At 43.3% G+C, this 16,006-nt stretch overlaps 3 protein-coding genes across 18 annotated transcripts in view; 2 read left to right on the top strand and 1 right to left on the bottom strand.

Moving 5' to 3' along the window:
* Positions 1–5,300, top strand: part of tanc2b (tetratricopeptide repeat, ankyrin repeat and coiled-coil containing 2b) — a 218,719-nt gene extending 213,419 nt beyond the window's left edge. For all 16 annotated transcript variants that reach the window (XM_090212876.1, XM_090212875.1, XM_021576270.3 and 13 more), the window contains one exon: positions 148–5,300. In XM_090212876.1, the coding sequence (XP_090069002.1) occupies positions 148–2,482 (2,335 nt within the window). In that variant the 3' untranslated portion in view covers positions 2,483–5,300. The remainder of the gene's footprint in view (positions 1–147) is intronic.
* Positions 5,099–9,664, bottom strand: g6pc3 (glucose-6-phosphatase catalytic subunit 3). The gene is made up of 6 exons (XM_021576263.3): positions 9,249–9,664; positions 8,749–8,855; positions 8,474–8,564; positions 8,193–8,311; positions 7,843–7,984; positions 5,099–7,709 (listed from the first exon to the last, which is right to left on the bottom strand). The coding sequence occupies exons 1-6, from the start codon at positions 9,464–9,466 to the stop codon at positions 7,367–7,369; spliced, it is 1,020 nt and encodes a 339-aa protein (XP_021431938.2). The 5' UTR covers positions 9,467–9,664; the 3' UTR covers positions 5,099–7,366.
* Positions 9,665–9,863: 199 nt separating this feature from the next.
* lsm12b (LSM12 homolog b) lies at positions 9,864–14,658 on the top strand. Its single transcript, XM_021576264.3, has 5 exons — positions 9,864–10,079; positions 12,381–12,514; positions 13,089–13,198; positions 13,742–13,868; positions 14,030–14,658. Exons 1-5 carry the CDS (start codon positions 9,953–9,955, stop codon positions 14,120–14,122), a joined length of 591 nt encoding a protein of 196 aa, XP_021431939.1. The 5' UTR covers positions 9,864–9,952; the 3' UTR covers positions 14,123–14,658.
* Positions 14,659–16,006: the final 1,348 nt, after the last annotated feature.

The following is a 16,006-nucleotide window of genomic DNA, read 5'->3' as shown; positions in this document are numbered from 1 at the left end:
CCCTCTTATCTTCTTCAGCCTCTCATAAAACAGTTTTCCTTCTTTTTTGACCAATTCATTCAAATGTGTTCATTTTCACAGCAGTGTTTTAAAACCTTCCCTCATTTCCAACCCTGTCGTATCTTTCCTTCTTGTCTGGATTTGTAGACAGTTCCCTGAGGCCTTGGAGGACCTGAATGAAGCCATGAAGCAGAGCCCCAACCACTGTGAGATCCAGCGCCTCCTGCAGCGAGTAGAGGAGGAGTGTCGACAGCTCACCCAGGAGGAGGAGGATGCACAGAAGCTGGAGCCTCCCCCATCTCCTCCCCCATCGCCTCCCCCAGAGGAGGGAGAGGAGGAGGAGATGTCCCTGTCCTCCCTCCCCCTCCCCCTGGAGCTCCCCCCTCCCCCGGAGCCTCGTCTGGAGGACATGGAGCCGGTCCAGGATCTGTTTGAAGACGAGGACTATCTGGAGCAGGAGCTGGAGGCCATGTCTATGGGGAGTATGGGTTCTATGGGTCTGGCCCTCGAGAGGGAGCCCCGCTCCAACCCCTCCAGTCTGCCTGTCATCCAGAGCCCACCTCTCTCTCCGACCAACCACCACCACCCCTACCATCACCAGGACCAGACCTACCTGTCAGGGGGCTCCCCCATGGGTCAGGCTTACGACTATGGCCACCCCAGCCCCACCTCCATGTCCTCCCCCGGCAGCCAGAACTACCAGCCACCGTCGCCCCCCTCCCTCTCCCCCACGCACCACAACTCCCACTATCGACACAGCCCTCCACAGACCTCCCCGGTCCACCAGACCACCTACCACTTCAGCCCCCCGCCCATGGGAGGCAATGGAGGAGTGGGGCAGGGGATGGACCACGGATACCAGAGTCCCCCGCTCTCCCCCCTGCGTCGGGGTGGGGTACAGAGCCAGTACAGAGCCAGCCCCCCGGTGGAGAGTGTGTGTCTGTACAGGTCTCAGTCAGGCTCTCCGGTGCGCTACCAGCAGGAGCAGCCTCCCCTGTCCAAGATGAGCAGCCAGAGGTCCTTCCAGCTGAGCTCACAGCCCTCCCTGCACCACCAGGCCTCCCTGCACCACCAGGCCTCCCAGCACCATGACACCCTCCAGACACACCAGCACCACCAGGCCCAACTGCACCACCAGGTCTCCCAACAGCACCACCAGGCCCAGCTACACCACCAGGTCTCCCTGCACCACCAGGACTCCCTGCACCACCAGAGCCTGCGTCTCCAGCCCTCTATGGCCCAGATTGTTCGCACCAACCAGCCCAGCAACGCATACGGCCAGATGGGCCACCCCATGCGCTACCAGGGGGGCTCCATGGACGTGCCGATGGAGAGCCAGAGCCGGTTGATGTACCAGCCCTCCCTGGATGGTCGCTCCATGCCCCAGTCCAGCCTCTCAGCTGGGGCCCTCTGTCAGCATGGGGGCCGAGGAGGGGTCATAGAGGGCCTGATGAAGGACGAGCTAACCCAGCGCCCCTCCTCTGCCTACCGTGCCAGCAGTGGGGGGGGACAAGGGGGCCAGCTCCAGGGGGGTGTCCGCTATAGCCAGACTCCCCAGATTAGCCGCAGCCAGTCGGCCGCCTACTACCCTGTCGCCAAGCACGAGCTGGAGCGTCAGAACAGTGCCATGCCTCAGTGCCAGCTGGGATCGCCAGAGATCGGCCACATGGTGAGGCGGCCCATCAGTGCCACTACCCCGGAGATCAAACCGCACATGTCCACTCCGCGGCCCCTCATCCACTCCCAGAGCGTGGGCCTCCGCTTCTCCCCGTCCAGCAACAACATCTCCACGGGGGGCTCCAGCTGTAATCTAGCCCCAGGCTTCAGGCCTTCCTCTTCCATCCAGGGGATGGAAATCCCGCTGCAGGTGGCCTACGAGGGCTACGAGGGGTACGAGCACTCCTGTAACGATGACATCTCCCCAATCTCGCCGGCCCAGGGAGGTGGTGGGGGGCTGTACCAGGGCGAGGGCACCCGCTCACGGACCACTCCCTTCATGGGCATCATAGACAAGACGGCGCGGACTCACCAGACTCAGTACCTGCAGCAGCCCTCGTCCCAGCGGCCCTGGGCCATGACCTCCATGGACTCTGGCATCAGCCCCACGTCGCCTGGCCAGCTGATCCAGCAGGGCTCGTCCTACAGCCCCCCGACCTCGCTGGGGAACATCGCCTACTACAACAAGACTAACAACGCCCAGAACGGACAACTCCTGGAGGAGGACTACTACCCCCAGCAGCAGCAGTCCTCCCTGGGCAAGCTCGCCAACGGTGGCTCCCGGGGCGGAGGAGGGGACATCCTGGAGAGGGTGAGCCAGGTGCCCACCTATCCAGACGTGAAAGTGGCCAGGACTCTGCCCGTAGCTCAGGCCTACCAGGACAACATGTACCGACAGCTCTCCCGTGATATCTCCCGTGACTCTAGGCAGGGCCCCACCTCCCCCATCAAACCAAAGAGACCTTTTGTGGAGTCGAATGTGTGAATGTCCACGGCCGAACTGGGCGTGTGAGTGGGAGGGGAGGAAAGTGGGAGGGGGGAAGTTGAGTTGGGCTGGAGACCTTGTCTGACATTGATGAGCACATAATAAAAAGACAGAGTACAGCCCCACTCACACAGAAAGCAGTGTCTACAATAGGCACACACAGGCGGTAGAGGTCTAGTCATACAGTACATAGATACTAAATACGTGAGAGATTGTACTATTTTGTTGTTAAACTTCAACTCTGCACACATTGAAATAGAAAAATATGACATTGAAAGGTGATGACAGGGCCAGTGCTGATCACACCCAGGGTCAGAGGCCCTAACACTTTTATAGGGGGGGTGGCACAACTTCCTCCCCAAAACCTTTGGGGAGGTTTTGTGTGGGGTGGTGAGAGTAAAATTGGGGGCCCTTACCTTACTGTACCTGTGGACTCTAACCATCTACCATGTTTTATCCTTAAAATACAAAGTGTGCTCTTATTCAAGGTTGCTAGACTCCGTAATACAATACTAATATGTTCAATACTGTAAATGGAAATTACAACTTGACAGTGCTTAGAGAAAAAATATATAATATTTATTATTAAGCTATATAATGTATATACGTATAAAAGCATTTGGATTGTATTATTTCTGTTTTGCCCTGTTGTTAGCCTTTCGTCCTACTAGTCATGCAACGGCAGGTTTGGAAGATTTATGCTGCACTCATGACATGTCGGCCAGGGAAACTCTGATATTTCAGACTTGGAAACTCATTGTAGAAAAATTATACAATGAGTTTCCAACTTGGAAAGTATCAGAATCATCCAAGATGAAGCTCTACACATATAACTTATGATAATTTCAACTCTGAAATAGGAAGTTCCGACAAGCACATTAACGCCCACAACTACGGCAGGGGAGGGACATTTACAAACTTTCAATTATTCAATGTCAAATGTTATTTTCGTATTTTCGAAATATTGGGCTTGTTATGTTATATTTGTGGTATTTTCACTCAACCCTACCACATAACTTTGCCTTTCATTTGAAGTTCAATTGTTACTGCCATGGCCTTCTACAAACATCCTCTAGAGAATAGTTCAACCAATAAATTACTCCTAATAATTACGCTGCGTTGTACTCGTTGAATGTTATTCGTCTTTCTTCCAACTAGGATAACTTTGCAGTGTTTTAAAGGGGTATAAGAGGTTTAGTTTTGTGAAATATATTTATTTTTTCATTGTGCATAGGTCATTGTCATTGGTTTGAGGACAGAGAAAGTCATACAAATACCAAAGTTTGGAGATGTCCCCCTTCTGAAGTTCATGGTAATAGGAGTATATATAAAAAAAAACATAAATCATATACAGAATATAATAATGTGAGGGATATTTGAAGTTTTCTTTGCAATTAAAAACTATTGAACGCAGACACACAAACCGTCTTGGTACTGGTACCCCGTGTATATAGCCATGTTATTGTTACTCATTGGGTATTTATTCCTTGTGTTATAATTGTTCTATCATTTATCTTTCTGCATTGTCGGGAAAGGCCCGTAAGTAAGCATTTCACTGTTAGTCTACACCTGTCGTTTACAAAGCATGTGACAAATAAAATTTGATTTGAAACCACTGTTAAAGACATTTTTCTTTTGTATCTGCATCATATTTGCTTTTCTTTCTTTTTTTACTGAGTTTTCATTCATAAATGTCTGCACTAAATGCCTGTAAAGTTCTTAACTAAGGGTGCACTTTATGTATTTTAATGACTTTATTTTAGTTGTGATTGTTATTGAATTTGGATGAATGGAGGTCAGGTCAGGTGGAACTTCTTCTGACCGGTGATAATGGATTATTACTGATGACTCATCGTCATAGGAACTCTGATCTGCAAAGTAATGAATGACAACATGAAGAATAAATATGTGTATATCCCCTTCAACCCAATCCCAGATCCATTCATAGACAGACAGGTCTTGTACACAAATGGCTTGTTTTAAAAAAAAATCCGTACCACAAGTGGAAATGTTTCTATTTTGCAGTTTCCTTATAGCTACTGTTCAATTCAATTATAGTGTGTGTGTGTAACCTATTGACTGACAAGGCCAATCAAATGGCCCCAAATCCAGTGACTAAGCGCTTAACTTCAGTGTCAAGGGAAAGTCCTGGAGAGAAAAATGTAAAGGTTGTATTCATGACTAACGTATTTTTATACTTGCCATGTGAGAGTATAAAAACAATTGGTGTGTGAAAGTACTTCAGTCAGATTGAATGCTCAGTCAGTTGCCACTGCTTAATGGACAGCTTCCATTTGGGTCTTGTCTGCCATTCAAATGGTTCCCAACCCACAGTATAGCTCATTTGGACAAATTTAAGACCCTACTGTATGTAAGAGGAATTGTACTATTCTTTCAAAAAAGGACTTTGACAGACTTTGTTTTTCAACTTTTTATGTAAATGAGTTGGTTGTAAATATTCAGATGCATGTTTGATTATTTCGCCAATCATGATCTCAAACAGAAACACATATAGTGTCCTGAATCTGGCCTGTGTTATACATTCGCGATTTGGGATCAGAGTAATGAATCCTTTTCCTTTCCCTCCAACCAGACACAACGCAAAACTCTGAAGAATTCTATTTGTATTATTTTATTGTATTTGCTTGCTGAGCAGAGTTATTTTGTCTGTAAATGTGAGCTTTAAGAGCGCTGTGATAAGTTGAATTAAAAATAATTTAAAAAAATATGTTTTTATCTCATGATAACTGATTGTAATCTGTACAGTCAAACCTATGTATTGAAGAATAAGATTTATAAATGGTTACCAACTGAAAAACATCCTGCATGCATGTCATTTATTTGCTTTGATCTTTCAGGTGAATGATATGAATAGCTGCTTATGTAGCATACAGTAATCCTTACATTTTCATTTGATTTCTTTAACGTTACATGCCAAGCATAACATCAACTCCCGCCTGAGGGAACAGCACACTAGCCTACTTGATTATAACAGAGTCATTAATTGATTAGGTTTAACCAGAATGTGGCACCATTTACCTTCACTTACAGATCATTTGTCAATCAAATTGTAACTAAACAAAATGAGATATTGCATACATATGTGAAGGAGAAGGATACACTGCTGGGTACATATCTAAGAAGGAAGAAGGCTACACTGCTAATTACATAGCTTGAAATAACAGACACATAGTAGAAGCTGAGACAAAATAACACCAAAAACATTTGGCCCACAGTTGAAGTCGGAAGTTTACATACACTTAGGTTGGAGTCATTAAAACTCATTTTTCAACCACTCCACAAATGTCTTGTTAAAAAACGATAGTTTTGGCAAGACGGTTAGGACATCTACTTTGTGCATGACAAGTCATTTTCCCAACAATTGTTTACATACAGATTATTTCACTTCACTGTAATTCACTGTATCACAATTCCAGTGGGTCAGAAGTTTACATACACTAAGTTGACTGTGCCTTTAAACAGCTTGGAAAATTCCAGAAAATTATGTCATGGCTTTAGAAAATTCAGATAGGCTAATTGACATAATTTGAGTCAATTGGAGGTGTACCTGTGGATGTATTTCAAGGCCTACCTTCAAACTCAGTGCCTCTTTGCTTGACATCATGGGGAAATCAAAATAAATCAGCCAAGACCTCAGAAAAAAACATTGTAGACCTCCACAAGTCTGGTTCATCCTTGGGAGCAATTTCCAAACGCCTGAAGGTACCACGTTCATCTGTACAAACAATAGTACGCAAGTATAAACACCATGGGACCACGCAGCCGTCATACCGCTCAGGAAGGAGACGCGTTCTGTCTCCTAGAGATGAACGTACTTTGGTGCGAAAGGTGCCAATCAATCACAGAGCAACAGCAAAGGACCTTGTGAAGATGCTGGAGAAAACAGGGACAAACGTATCTATATCCACAGTAAAACGAGTCCTATATCGACATAACCTGAATGGCCGCTCAGCAAGGAAGAAGCCACTGCTCCAAAACCACCATAAAAAAGCCAGACTACGGTTTGCAACTGCACATGGGGACAAAGATCGTACTTTTTGGAGAAATGTCCTCTGGTCTGATGAAACAAAAATAGAACCGTTTGGCCATAATGACCATCGTTATGTTTGGAGGAAAAAAGGGGGAGGCTTGCAAGCCGAAGAACACCATCCCAACTGTGAAGCACGGGGGTGGCAGCGTCATGTTGAGGGGGTGCTTTGCTGTAGGAGGGACTGGTGCACTTCACAAAATGTATGGCATCAATCCTATAGAAAATGTATGGGCAGAACTGAAAAAGCATGTGTGAGCAAGGAGGCCTACAAACCTGACTCAGTTACACCAGCTCTGTCAGGAGGAATGGGCCAAAATTCACCCAACTTATTGTGGGAAGCTTGTGGAAGGCTACCCGAAACATTTGACCCAATTTAAAGGCAATGCTACCAAATACTAATTGAGTGTATGTAAACTTCTTACCCACTGGGAATGTGATGAAAGAAATAAAAGCTGAAATAAATAATTCTCTCTACTATTATTCTGACATTTCACATTCTTAAAATAAAGTGGTGATCCTAACTGACCTAAAACAGGGAATTTTTTACTAGGATTAAATGTCAGGAATTGTGGAAAAACTGAGTTTAAATGTATTTGGTTACGGTATATGTAAACTTCCAACTTCAACTGTATATCCTGCAAATGGGCATGATACAATCTTCAATCATCAGCAGAAAAATTGCCATTCAGAATTTGTCTGACAACTTCCTTAGAAGTCAACACCCATATTGCCATCAATTTCCCCATTTATACAGGAGTGTGTATGAAAAGAAAAGTACCTAAAGAAACTTTTCTCTCAGTGTCCAGAGTTGAACTTCCGAGGAATGTGTCATTTTAATCATTTTTATTTTTGTGTGTAAGGAGGTGTACAAAGCCAGGTACATAGATCATGACCACCTGGGGCACGATGGTAAACTTGATAAAGAAGAGGAAGTAGAAGAGGGGCTGTGGTTGGATTGGTAGAGGCAGTCGATGGACATGGTAGAGAGCCATGGAGCAGAGGGCCAGACACAGGGCACGTGGAGCACAGGGGAGAGTGTACCCACCTGGCTTCCAGTACTGGGCCAGCCCCAGGCCCAGGATAGCACCACAGTCCCGTGTTAGTGAGGAAAACGGGGCTGTGTCCAGCCGAATCCACTCTGAATGGGAGCACCACTTCTTAGCCAACGCAATGGACCTTGGAAATGTTAAACATTATATTAAATGCAATTAGAACTATAGTTGTTATGAGGCAAGCTGCTTTTAAAATAGACAATCACATTCCACATTTTCTTTATGATATGGGAAAACATTGAGTAGACTAGACTCACCAGGACAAGTCGAAGCCCAGCCATGTCAGTCCTGAGTGGATTAGGAGAGCACTAAGGAGTAGCCCAATGCTGGAACTCACAAAAAACACCAGAGGGCGACCTTCTGGAACCTGACGGCTCAGAACTACCCCAAGAATGAAGCCTGAAGAAAAGAGTTGGGGACACTCACTTCAGAATGAAGATGATGTTCTAGAATTCTAGAATATTCTAACAAAACTTTGTTAACCTTAGATACAGTAGGTTATACACACCAAGTACCGTATTGCACATACATAACTCCCACTACAAAAAAACAAATGATTACATCCCCCTGAATAAAGATCCACAAGACAGTACAGGTAGATTCTGACCTGTCAAAGAGCCAGCTATGACCTGATGGGGGAAGTGTGCCAGGATAAAGATGCGAGAGAAGCCAACTGCCACTAACCCCAGCAGATACAGCACATACGGAACCGCTGATAGCAACATGCTGAAATAGATTGGGGGGTTAAAAACAAATATGGACAATGAAAATGTTTATTAAATAACCATGTCAAACATGCTCACACAGATTTTGCAATACAGATAAAAATGATAAAAAATGATTGCATTTAAAATACAAATAGAAAATATATTTGACTAATGGTCAGACCTGCGTGTGTAGGAGTAGAGAAGAGAACCCAGGGATGAGGCCATCACCCACCACACTGCTGCTGTTACCATTGCATGACCAGATGGACTGCCTGAGAGATGGAGAGGAATAACACCACTGGTCAAATACTGTGGTATTACATTATTACCAATGGTTATAAGTTCACAGTCAGTTTGTCTGGTCAAGTAAATGATGTGCCCAATATTCGGATGATTTGTTGCTGTAAATGTATGAGAATTACAAGCTTTTGGAATAATGTATTAAATCTCACTAACCTGGGCCTGTTTCACAAGTTGAGGCAAACTGTTGGAGTTTGGGAGGGTTTTTCTCAAATAAACGGGATTCTCCAATCCACCAGAATGGCCTCTCGCCAAAGAGCATCCTGCATTGGAATTAAAATTCAAAATTCAGAATGTACACCACAGAAGGTCAAAATATGTTTGACTTTATACTTACAGCCTCCAACTCGTTAAGGTTCCGACGTTTGTTTTACCGTCGGACCGATAATAGAAAAGGACATGCCACGAATCCAAACGTGTTGCATAAAATATCAGAGATGTATTTGTAAAATGCTCACCATAAATAAATGTTTATGCGTTAAAGAATGTAAGTGAAACATTGGATTTTTTTAAATAATGACTTTAGATCAGAATAGTTGATTTTCTTAAGAGTTTATCAAGCATTCATCGGACAGTAGAGCTATAGGGCCGAGAGTTCCGGTAAGTTAATTGAACATTTTTAAAAGCATAATAGACCAAATAGACGTTACTCTTACCATTTGAACACTAGATTAAGCCACTCCGAAATAGCAGCCACCCAGACAACAGCAAATCCAGTCCGTCGGTTGAGAAAGTAAGTCAAGGGGAACACGAGAAGGAAGGCAGCTTTGGGATCCCCAATGTGAGTGGCAATCAACCAAAGTTTGTCTTGGCTCTTCGTTCTTTGCTGAAGTGCTTCAGCAATCCAAATACCTTGGGTGTGTATGGCCTCCATAATTAAAGTGAATACACAATATCAAGGATCCAAATAAGATGATATTGTGACGATATTCTGGTTGATGGCGTGATAGTCGGGACATAAATATTTTGCAGCAGAAGCATTTCTGAATCTTGACAACAGGGGGAGGAATGGGACAAACTTTGCAGGTGCATGTTGATGTTCTGATGGTAGGCATCGAACTGTTGGAATGGTAACTGCATGGAACTGTTCCATCGGTATCAGTCAATGCCTCCCAATCAGAGAGAGAGTGCCTCTTCTTTTTTTTTTTTTTTTTTTTTTACTTTAGAGAGGAAACCCTATAATATACTATTCTTGGTAAAAAATCATAATGTAATGCTAAAATACCAGCTACGGTGGAATTAATGACAATCGTGAGATGGGACGTAACCACGTAATTTGCCACGCCCCGATGTCGTCCAAGTGACGAGATCACGTACTAATCTGACGTACGACTGGCGCTCCGGTTTCCTGGCGGAGAAGATGGCGGCTCCTGGACCGGGGGAGTATTTTAGCGTCGGAAGCCATGTCTCTTGTCTCACTTGCTTGGGCCAGCGTCTGCAAGGAGAGGTGGTGGCCTTCGACTACCAGTCCAAGATGTTGACTTTGAGTATCCTTTCTCAATTTTAGGATGCCATTGTATCATTGGCCTGTTTGCCTGCAAGGGCATGTGTCAAATAGTGATCCGCGCAGGCGTAATTAGTAGTACCGTAGCTTTGTACCCCATGAAAAATTGTAATACCATTCATTAAGATTGTCTGAGTCGTACGCTCCTGCATCCGTATTACATTTGGTTAATGTTGATGTTTTGTTTGCTCTGAGTGCTTAGCTATTTTTACATGTGCTGTGATCCATGGTAGAACTGCTGATCCTCGACTAGGATCACTATTTGGCAGAATCCAGTATGGCATGGCATCATGGCAGATTCACTAACTGTAAATGGTATAATTCATATTGGCTAGCGTGACAGTCTTGCTAGATAGTTAACTTAGCTAGCAAACTGACCATCGCAGAGGCTTTTTTAAACAGACCACCTGACTGATTGCATACATATCAATAAAAAAATGACAACACTGAATTTCATTGCACCTCTATGCTAACTAGCAGCTAGGTAGCTCATGCTAGCTTTAGATAGCCAACATATTACGGGACCATTTGGCGCTGTCTTTATGTTTGATATTTGTAAGTGTCAGTCATCAAATCTAACTATCACGGCATGATTGATTGTCAAAGTGAGTGACGTTACATATTCTGACAGAAACGGCATAACGCTAGCTAATTTACAAGCTAATCATGTTGGCCGGCTATGGCTTTTCAATACACCTTGGCCCAAGTAGCTAGCTGAAAAACCTATGGATATTTCTCTTCTCAATCCACACTCCTCAGGGTGGGCGTGGGGACCACCTTGCATGGGCTCCAGTGACAGGTTGTCACATGCGTGCTTCTATTGCTAGCCATTCAACTATATTTCTTTCTGCTAGCTATATCAGTCCACTGAGACTGGATCTGTAATTTAGCACCCGCAGAGCATTTTAATTGAGTAGGAGAGAACCGGTTGGTGTCAAATAGTGGCAGACCAGAAGGACCCCATCAGGAACAAAGCAAGTAAAAAATGTAACCACAGTTGCAATTCATTCCTTTTGGTTAAAGCCATTGTTGTAGTATGTGATTTAATGTTTTGTGGATGAAGAGCTGAATAGAATAGCATCTGTGTTTTGTTTAGATGTCATGATTGAAGTGACCTGTCCGCACGGCTGATGAGGGATGTCCAGCATCTTGCCATGTTTCCTGGCAATTCTTTACAAGCTATCCAGAGGTGTAGATATACCTTCAGGAGAATGTGTGTATTGTCAGTATTTAGGCCTAGACGTTCAATACTAAGCTAGGCCCTATGTTGTGGAAGGACACACCATCTCTGCATTTAGTGCCTTATGTTGTGCATTCTTTTATTCTGTTCCATTCATGCCTCAACCTTCTTTAGGATGCTTGCTGTCATTCATTGCCATGCTACAACTTGTGTATGTGGATCCAGGCTACTACAGGTGGCAGCATTGCCCTTGGTTGTCATTTCAGCTGACTGACAGTACTGCCACTGACTGATAGGCCTGCCCCAACCTTACCTCAGTGTCTTACTACAGCCGCTGGTGGAGTGCCATACGTCTGGCAAGTGATGATGTTGTCTGATATATTTTACATTTTAATAGGGATAATAGACCATCATATTTCAATGTTAAAGATTCTAATGCTGCTGATGGTGATGTCATACTTGCGCAGTCAAATACCTGTAGAGGAGTAGAAGGCACTCAACCAACATGAGATGAGGTGCAACCAAAAAAATCATAAGAGCATTTGGAAGGAATAGGCATGACTCTCACGTGAGCGACATGCCTATTCCTTCCAAATGCTCAGTTGTGCAATTTTCATTTTACACTTACATTTGAGTCATTTAGCAGACAATCTTACCCAGAGCAACATAGTGCATTCATCTTTAGATAGCTATGTGAGACAACCACATGTCACAGTAAGTACATTTTCCCTCAAAGTAGCTATCAGCAAAGTCAGAGCTAGTAAGAAACAAGTTAAGTGCGAGTGTTAGTTCCAGAAATGTTTTATTTTTTATGCACACCTACTCTGCCCAAAACAATTAACTTAAAATGTCATGACATCTGTATGTGCCTGCCCATTATAATTTATACTTGCTCAGGTAGTTTTATAGCAGTATATGGATGTATGCAGTCTGGAACTTTGATATAATGTGGTGTTTTTGTATAGACCAAGAATGTGAACTCTATATTTATCCATGTCTTGAGATTCTTTGAATGTCACTGATGCTCTAGTCTAGTACACCAACTGTCATGTGTGCATGTTACTACCTTTACAGTTTGTTTACCTTGACTTGAGTTCCTCCCAGAATGTGCTCCCTCCAGTGGGAAGCCAAACCTCAACGACGTCATCCTGATCAATTTAGCCTATGTTTCTGAAGTGGATATAATAAATGACCGCACTGAAACTCTTCCTCCTCTAGCATCACTGAATGTTAGCAAGGTAGGCCCTCATCTGCTGTCATCTGCTTTTTTTTTTTACATTCTTCCCCACTAATCAAGGACTGATTTAGACCTGGGATACCAGGTTGATGCAATTCATTATCAGGTAGAACAGAACAGTTTTTGTAGTCTGCTAAATGACTATTTGTGTAGCCTATGCTTCAGTCTTAAAGTGCTTATGATTAGCCTATCTGTATGGAAAACTAAATATTAACAGGCCCAGTGTGGGTTTACTTATGATGATGACATGAGATATATTTGTCACCCGTCTCAAATAACCACCCATCTGTGGCAGTCATTGTTAAATCTTCCTTGTCAACTTTCTCATCTCACAAGCATTTCGCTACACTTGCATTAACATCTGCTAACCATGTGTATGCGACCAATAAAATTTGATTTGATGTTTCTGGTCAAGGTTGTCAATTGTGTTTTCAATTGAGGGCGAGAGTTGCGTTTCACGCCTACTCCCTTCAAATGCTCTTATAGCTTGTGGTTGCACCTCAACGCACATTGGTTGAGTGCCTTTTACTCCGGATCCCCTCCTAACTTTCTCCTCTCTGCCATCTTCCTCCCAGCTTGCCAATCGGGCACGGTCAGAGAAGGAGGACAAGCTGTCCCAAGCCTATGCAATCAGTGCTGGGGTTTCTGCGGAGGGCCAGCTGCTATTCCAGACTATTCACAAAACGTAAGTGCCTTTTTACATTTTTATTCAATGAACTTGATTAGTTCCTGAGGGGCAGAGAATCAGTGGTTGGAATAGGATACGATTAAGAATTACTGGCTAACTAATATGGGCAGTTGATTTGAGGACCAAATTGAAATAGCAGGGGAAAAATAGTTTATTGTTCCATTTTCCTCATTGTCCATGGAAATGGGCCTACTGAATCGTCTTTTTTCAGTCATACTGGCTACGTTTAGGCAGGTGCCGTTTGAGGTCTTGACCTGATTTGGCTCTTAAGCTTAATTTAAATTGTCAAGAAGCGGGAACAACAATCTAATCCGACACCTCAGTTTTTCCCCACAATGCAGATGCAGAATTTATACCGGTGTGATTGGTCAACCATAAATAAATACAATTATTACAATTGAGATTTCATGCTTTATTTAGAAACATCAGAATAGAACACCTTGTTTCAATAGACTTGATTCCTCAGCTCAAGGTCAGGGACTGTTTTACCAGTTAAATGTTTCCAGATGTTAATCTAATGATGTGTACTGTGTTCTGCAGCATCAAAGACTGTAAATGGCAGGAGAAGAACATACTGGTCATGGACGATGTTGTAATTTCGCCACCATACCAGGCTGATAACTGCAAAGGCAAAGAGGGAAGCGCTTTAAGTCATGTACGCAAAATAGTGAGTATCACCTACCTACTACTACTACATCTGTCATTGTTGTGGAATTATGATAGTTTAAATGTAATTTGCTTTTTTATTTCTTACAAATAACTTTTGATACAATGGCATATAGAATTGGATTATGCATCAAGTGTTCTTCTTCTGTTGTTCCTCTGTAGGTTGAGAAACATTTTAGAGACGTGGAAAGGCAGAAGTCCATGCAACGTTCACAAGCACAGCAAACACAGAAGGACACCACTTTATCTTCTTGAGTCGGCACAGGGCAGCGTGGGTCCGGCCAGCCAGGGTAGGCAACACGGCGGTGGACAGGAAGGCTGCACGGCTGGCAGTGTGTCCCCACTGCCGGACAAGGTTGGCATTCCTAGCCCTCGGTGTCAGAGACCAGGAAGATACAGCGCTGAGGGGCCCTGGTATTCCAGAAGATCAAACCATTTATGAAAAAGACAACAAAAAAATAAAGAGGAAAAGAGTTAATCTTAAATTAGACTTTATAAATAATTTAAAACATAAACCATGAAGCAACCATAGTTTCCTTTAACTAACTTCATCATCGTCTCACTCATCCCCCCCATCCATTCATCGTCCTTCCCATCCACCCTCAATTTCATTTCTTCAGAAAGAGAAAATAGAGCAGTCAGAAAGGCTTGTTAGCTTTATTTTCTGTCATTTCCTTTTTGCTGTATCCATGTTCTACAATTGTCTGTTTTCTGTATTTTAAACAAAATGTGACTTGAAATGCCACACTTTAAAAATACATTTTCTAAAATAAAAGTAACAAAAATTCTGACTAATACTGTAATTTCAATCGCTGTTTGCGAGGCAAGGAAACGTAATTTATTTTCTGTTGGTAGGACTTTAATTTTTGCTATGACTTTGTATATATGGAACATTGTAGAATATCACAAATTGTCTCTGCAAAAGAATGGTCACTCAATAGTGCAGTAGGCCTAGCCTCGTGAAACCAGACTGACCACTGCGCTCACGTTTAATTTCACGTGGAGTGAAACCGGATGTGAGCTATCACGAGATCGGTCTGGTTTCACAAGGCTGCAGTAGGCTACCGTTTAATCATGACTGTATTCAATGTGCATGGTCATACCTGGCAAGCCACCCATTATACACCAACTAAAACATGTTGGTGGCTTTGGTGGCATATAAGTAAAATTATCTATCACATAAATTGTTCAATCATTCCCATTTGCTATAATTTGACAACACTGCAATTAGAATTTCTCTAGTTATTTTCTCTATTTTGGAATAGATTTGATTAGAGAACTGTCCTCACAGAATCCCTTGATTACCTGGATATTCAATTAATTATTCAAATTGGTAAAGGATTATTGTTTCTCTCACGCTGCCCGGTAGTCAAATATTACACGCTGCTGTGCTTGCTGCTTCAGAGAACTCCGAACGGACGATGAACAAAATAAGTGAAGGGAGGCCAAGTTGTCATTCAAATGGACTGTAATTTTGGTGTCTGTGATGGTAAGGTAGGAAGTGAGAATCTGCAGGTAATGTCATTACATTCCACTGGGTACCTGCTGGTCTAATCTGAAGTCTAATAGTGGAGAAGACCGATTCACGGACTGTGGTGGAGATACGATTGGACTAGGGTACCTTAATTTTCCAGGAATTCCTGTTGAGGTAAGAATAACTCTTTATATTGTATATTTTGATTGCAAAATGTTGATATAGATTTACAGGACTAAGTACTTGTTAATGAATCTATATAAACTTTTTTGTTGGCTAATTACCGATGTACAAAAGTGCTAATCTCATCAATGTTCTGGAAGTCATGGGTTTTATATTGTGGAAAACATTCCTATTTTGGGGATCCACCCAAAATTGACCATATCTGACATTGCTGCCTGATGTTCAATCTAATCAGGAATGTTCAATGTTCACCAACGGCATCAACTGAACTGTACATATGACAATTTTTTCCCCATAACTACTACAGAGTGTGTATTTTTCCCATTAGAAAAACAGAATCAACAGCATCTTAGACCAACAACATCTTGGGGGATCCAGGTTGTGAATATCACTTGTAAACAGTGACTGATACATCCTCCAGATTCATAAATGAGACCTCTACATGTACGACACAGCTTATCCACTATACTAGACCTGGGTGA

The sequence above is a fragment of the Oncorhynchus mykiss genome, chromosome 20 (assembly GCF_057628025.1).
Source record: "Oncorhynchus mykiss isolate SJ-2025 chromosome 20, ASM5762802v1, whole genome shotgun sequence".
Lineage (NCBI taxonomy): Eukaryota > Metazoa > Chordata > Actinopteri > Salmoniformes > Salmonidae > Oncorhynchus > Oncorhynchus mykiss.
The sequence above is the reverse complement of the archived record's forward strand: the minus strand, read 5'-3'. Positions and strand labels throughout refer to the sequence as shown.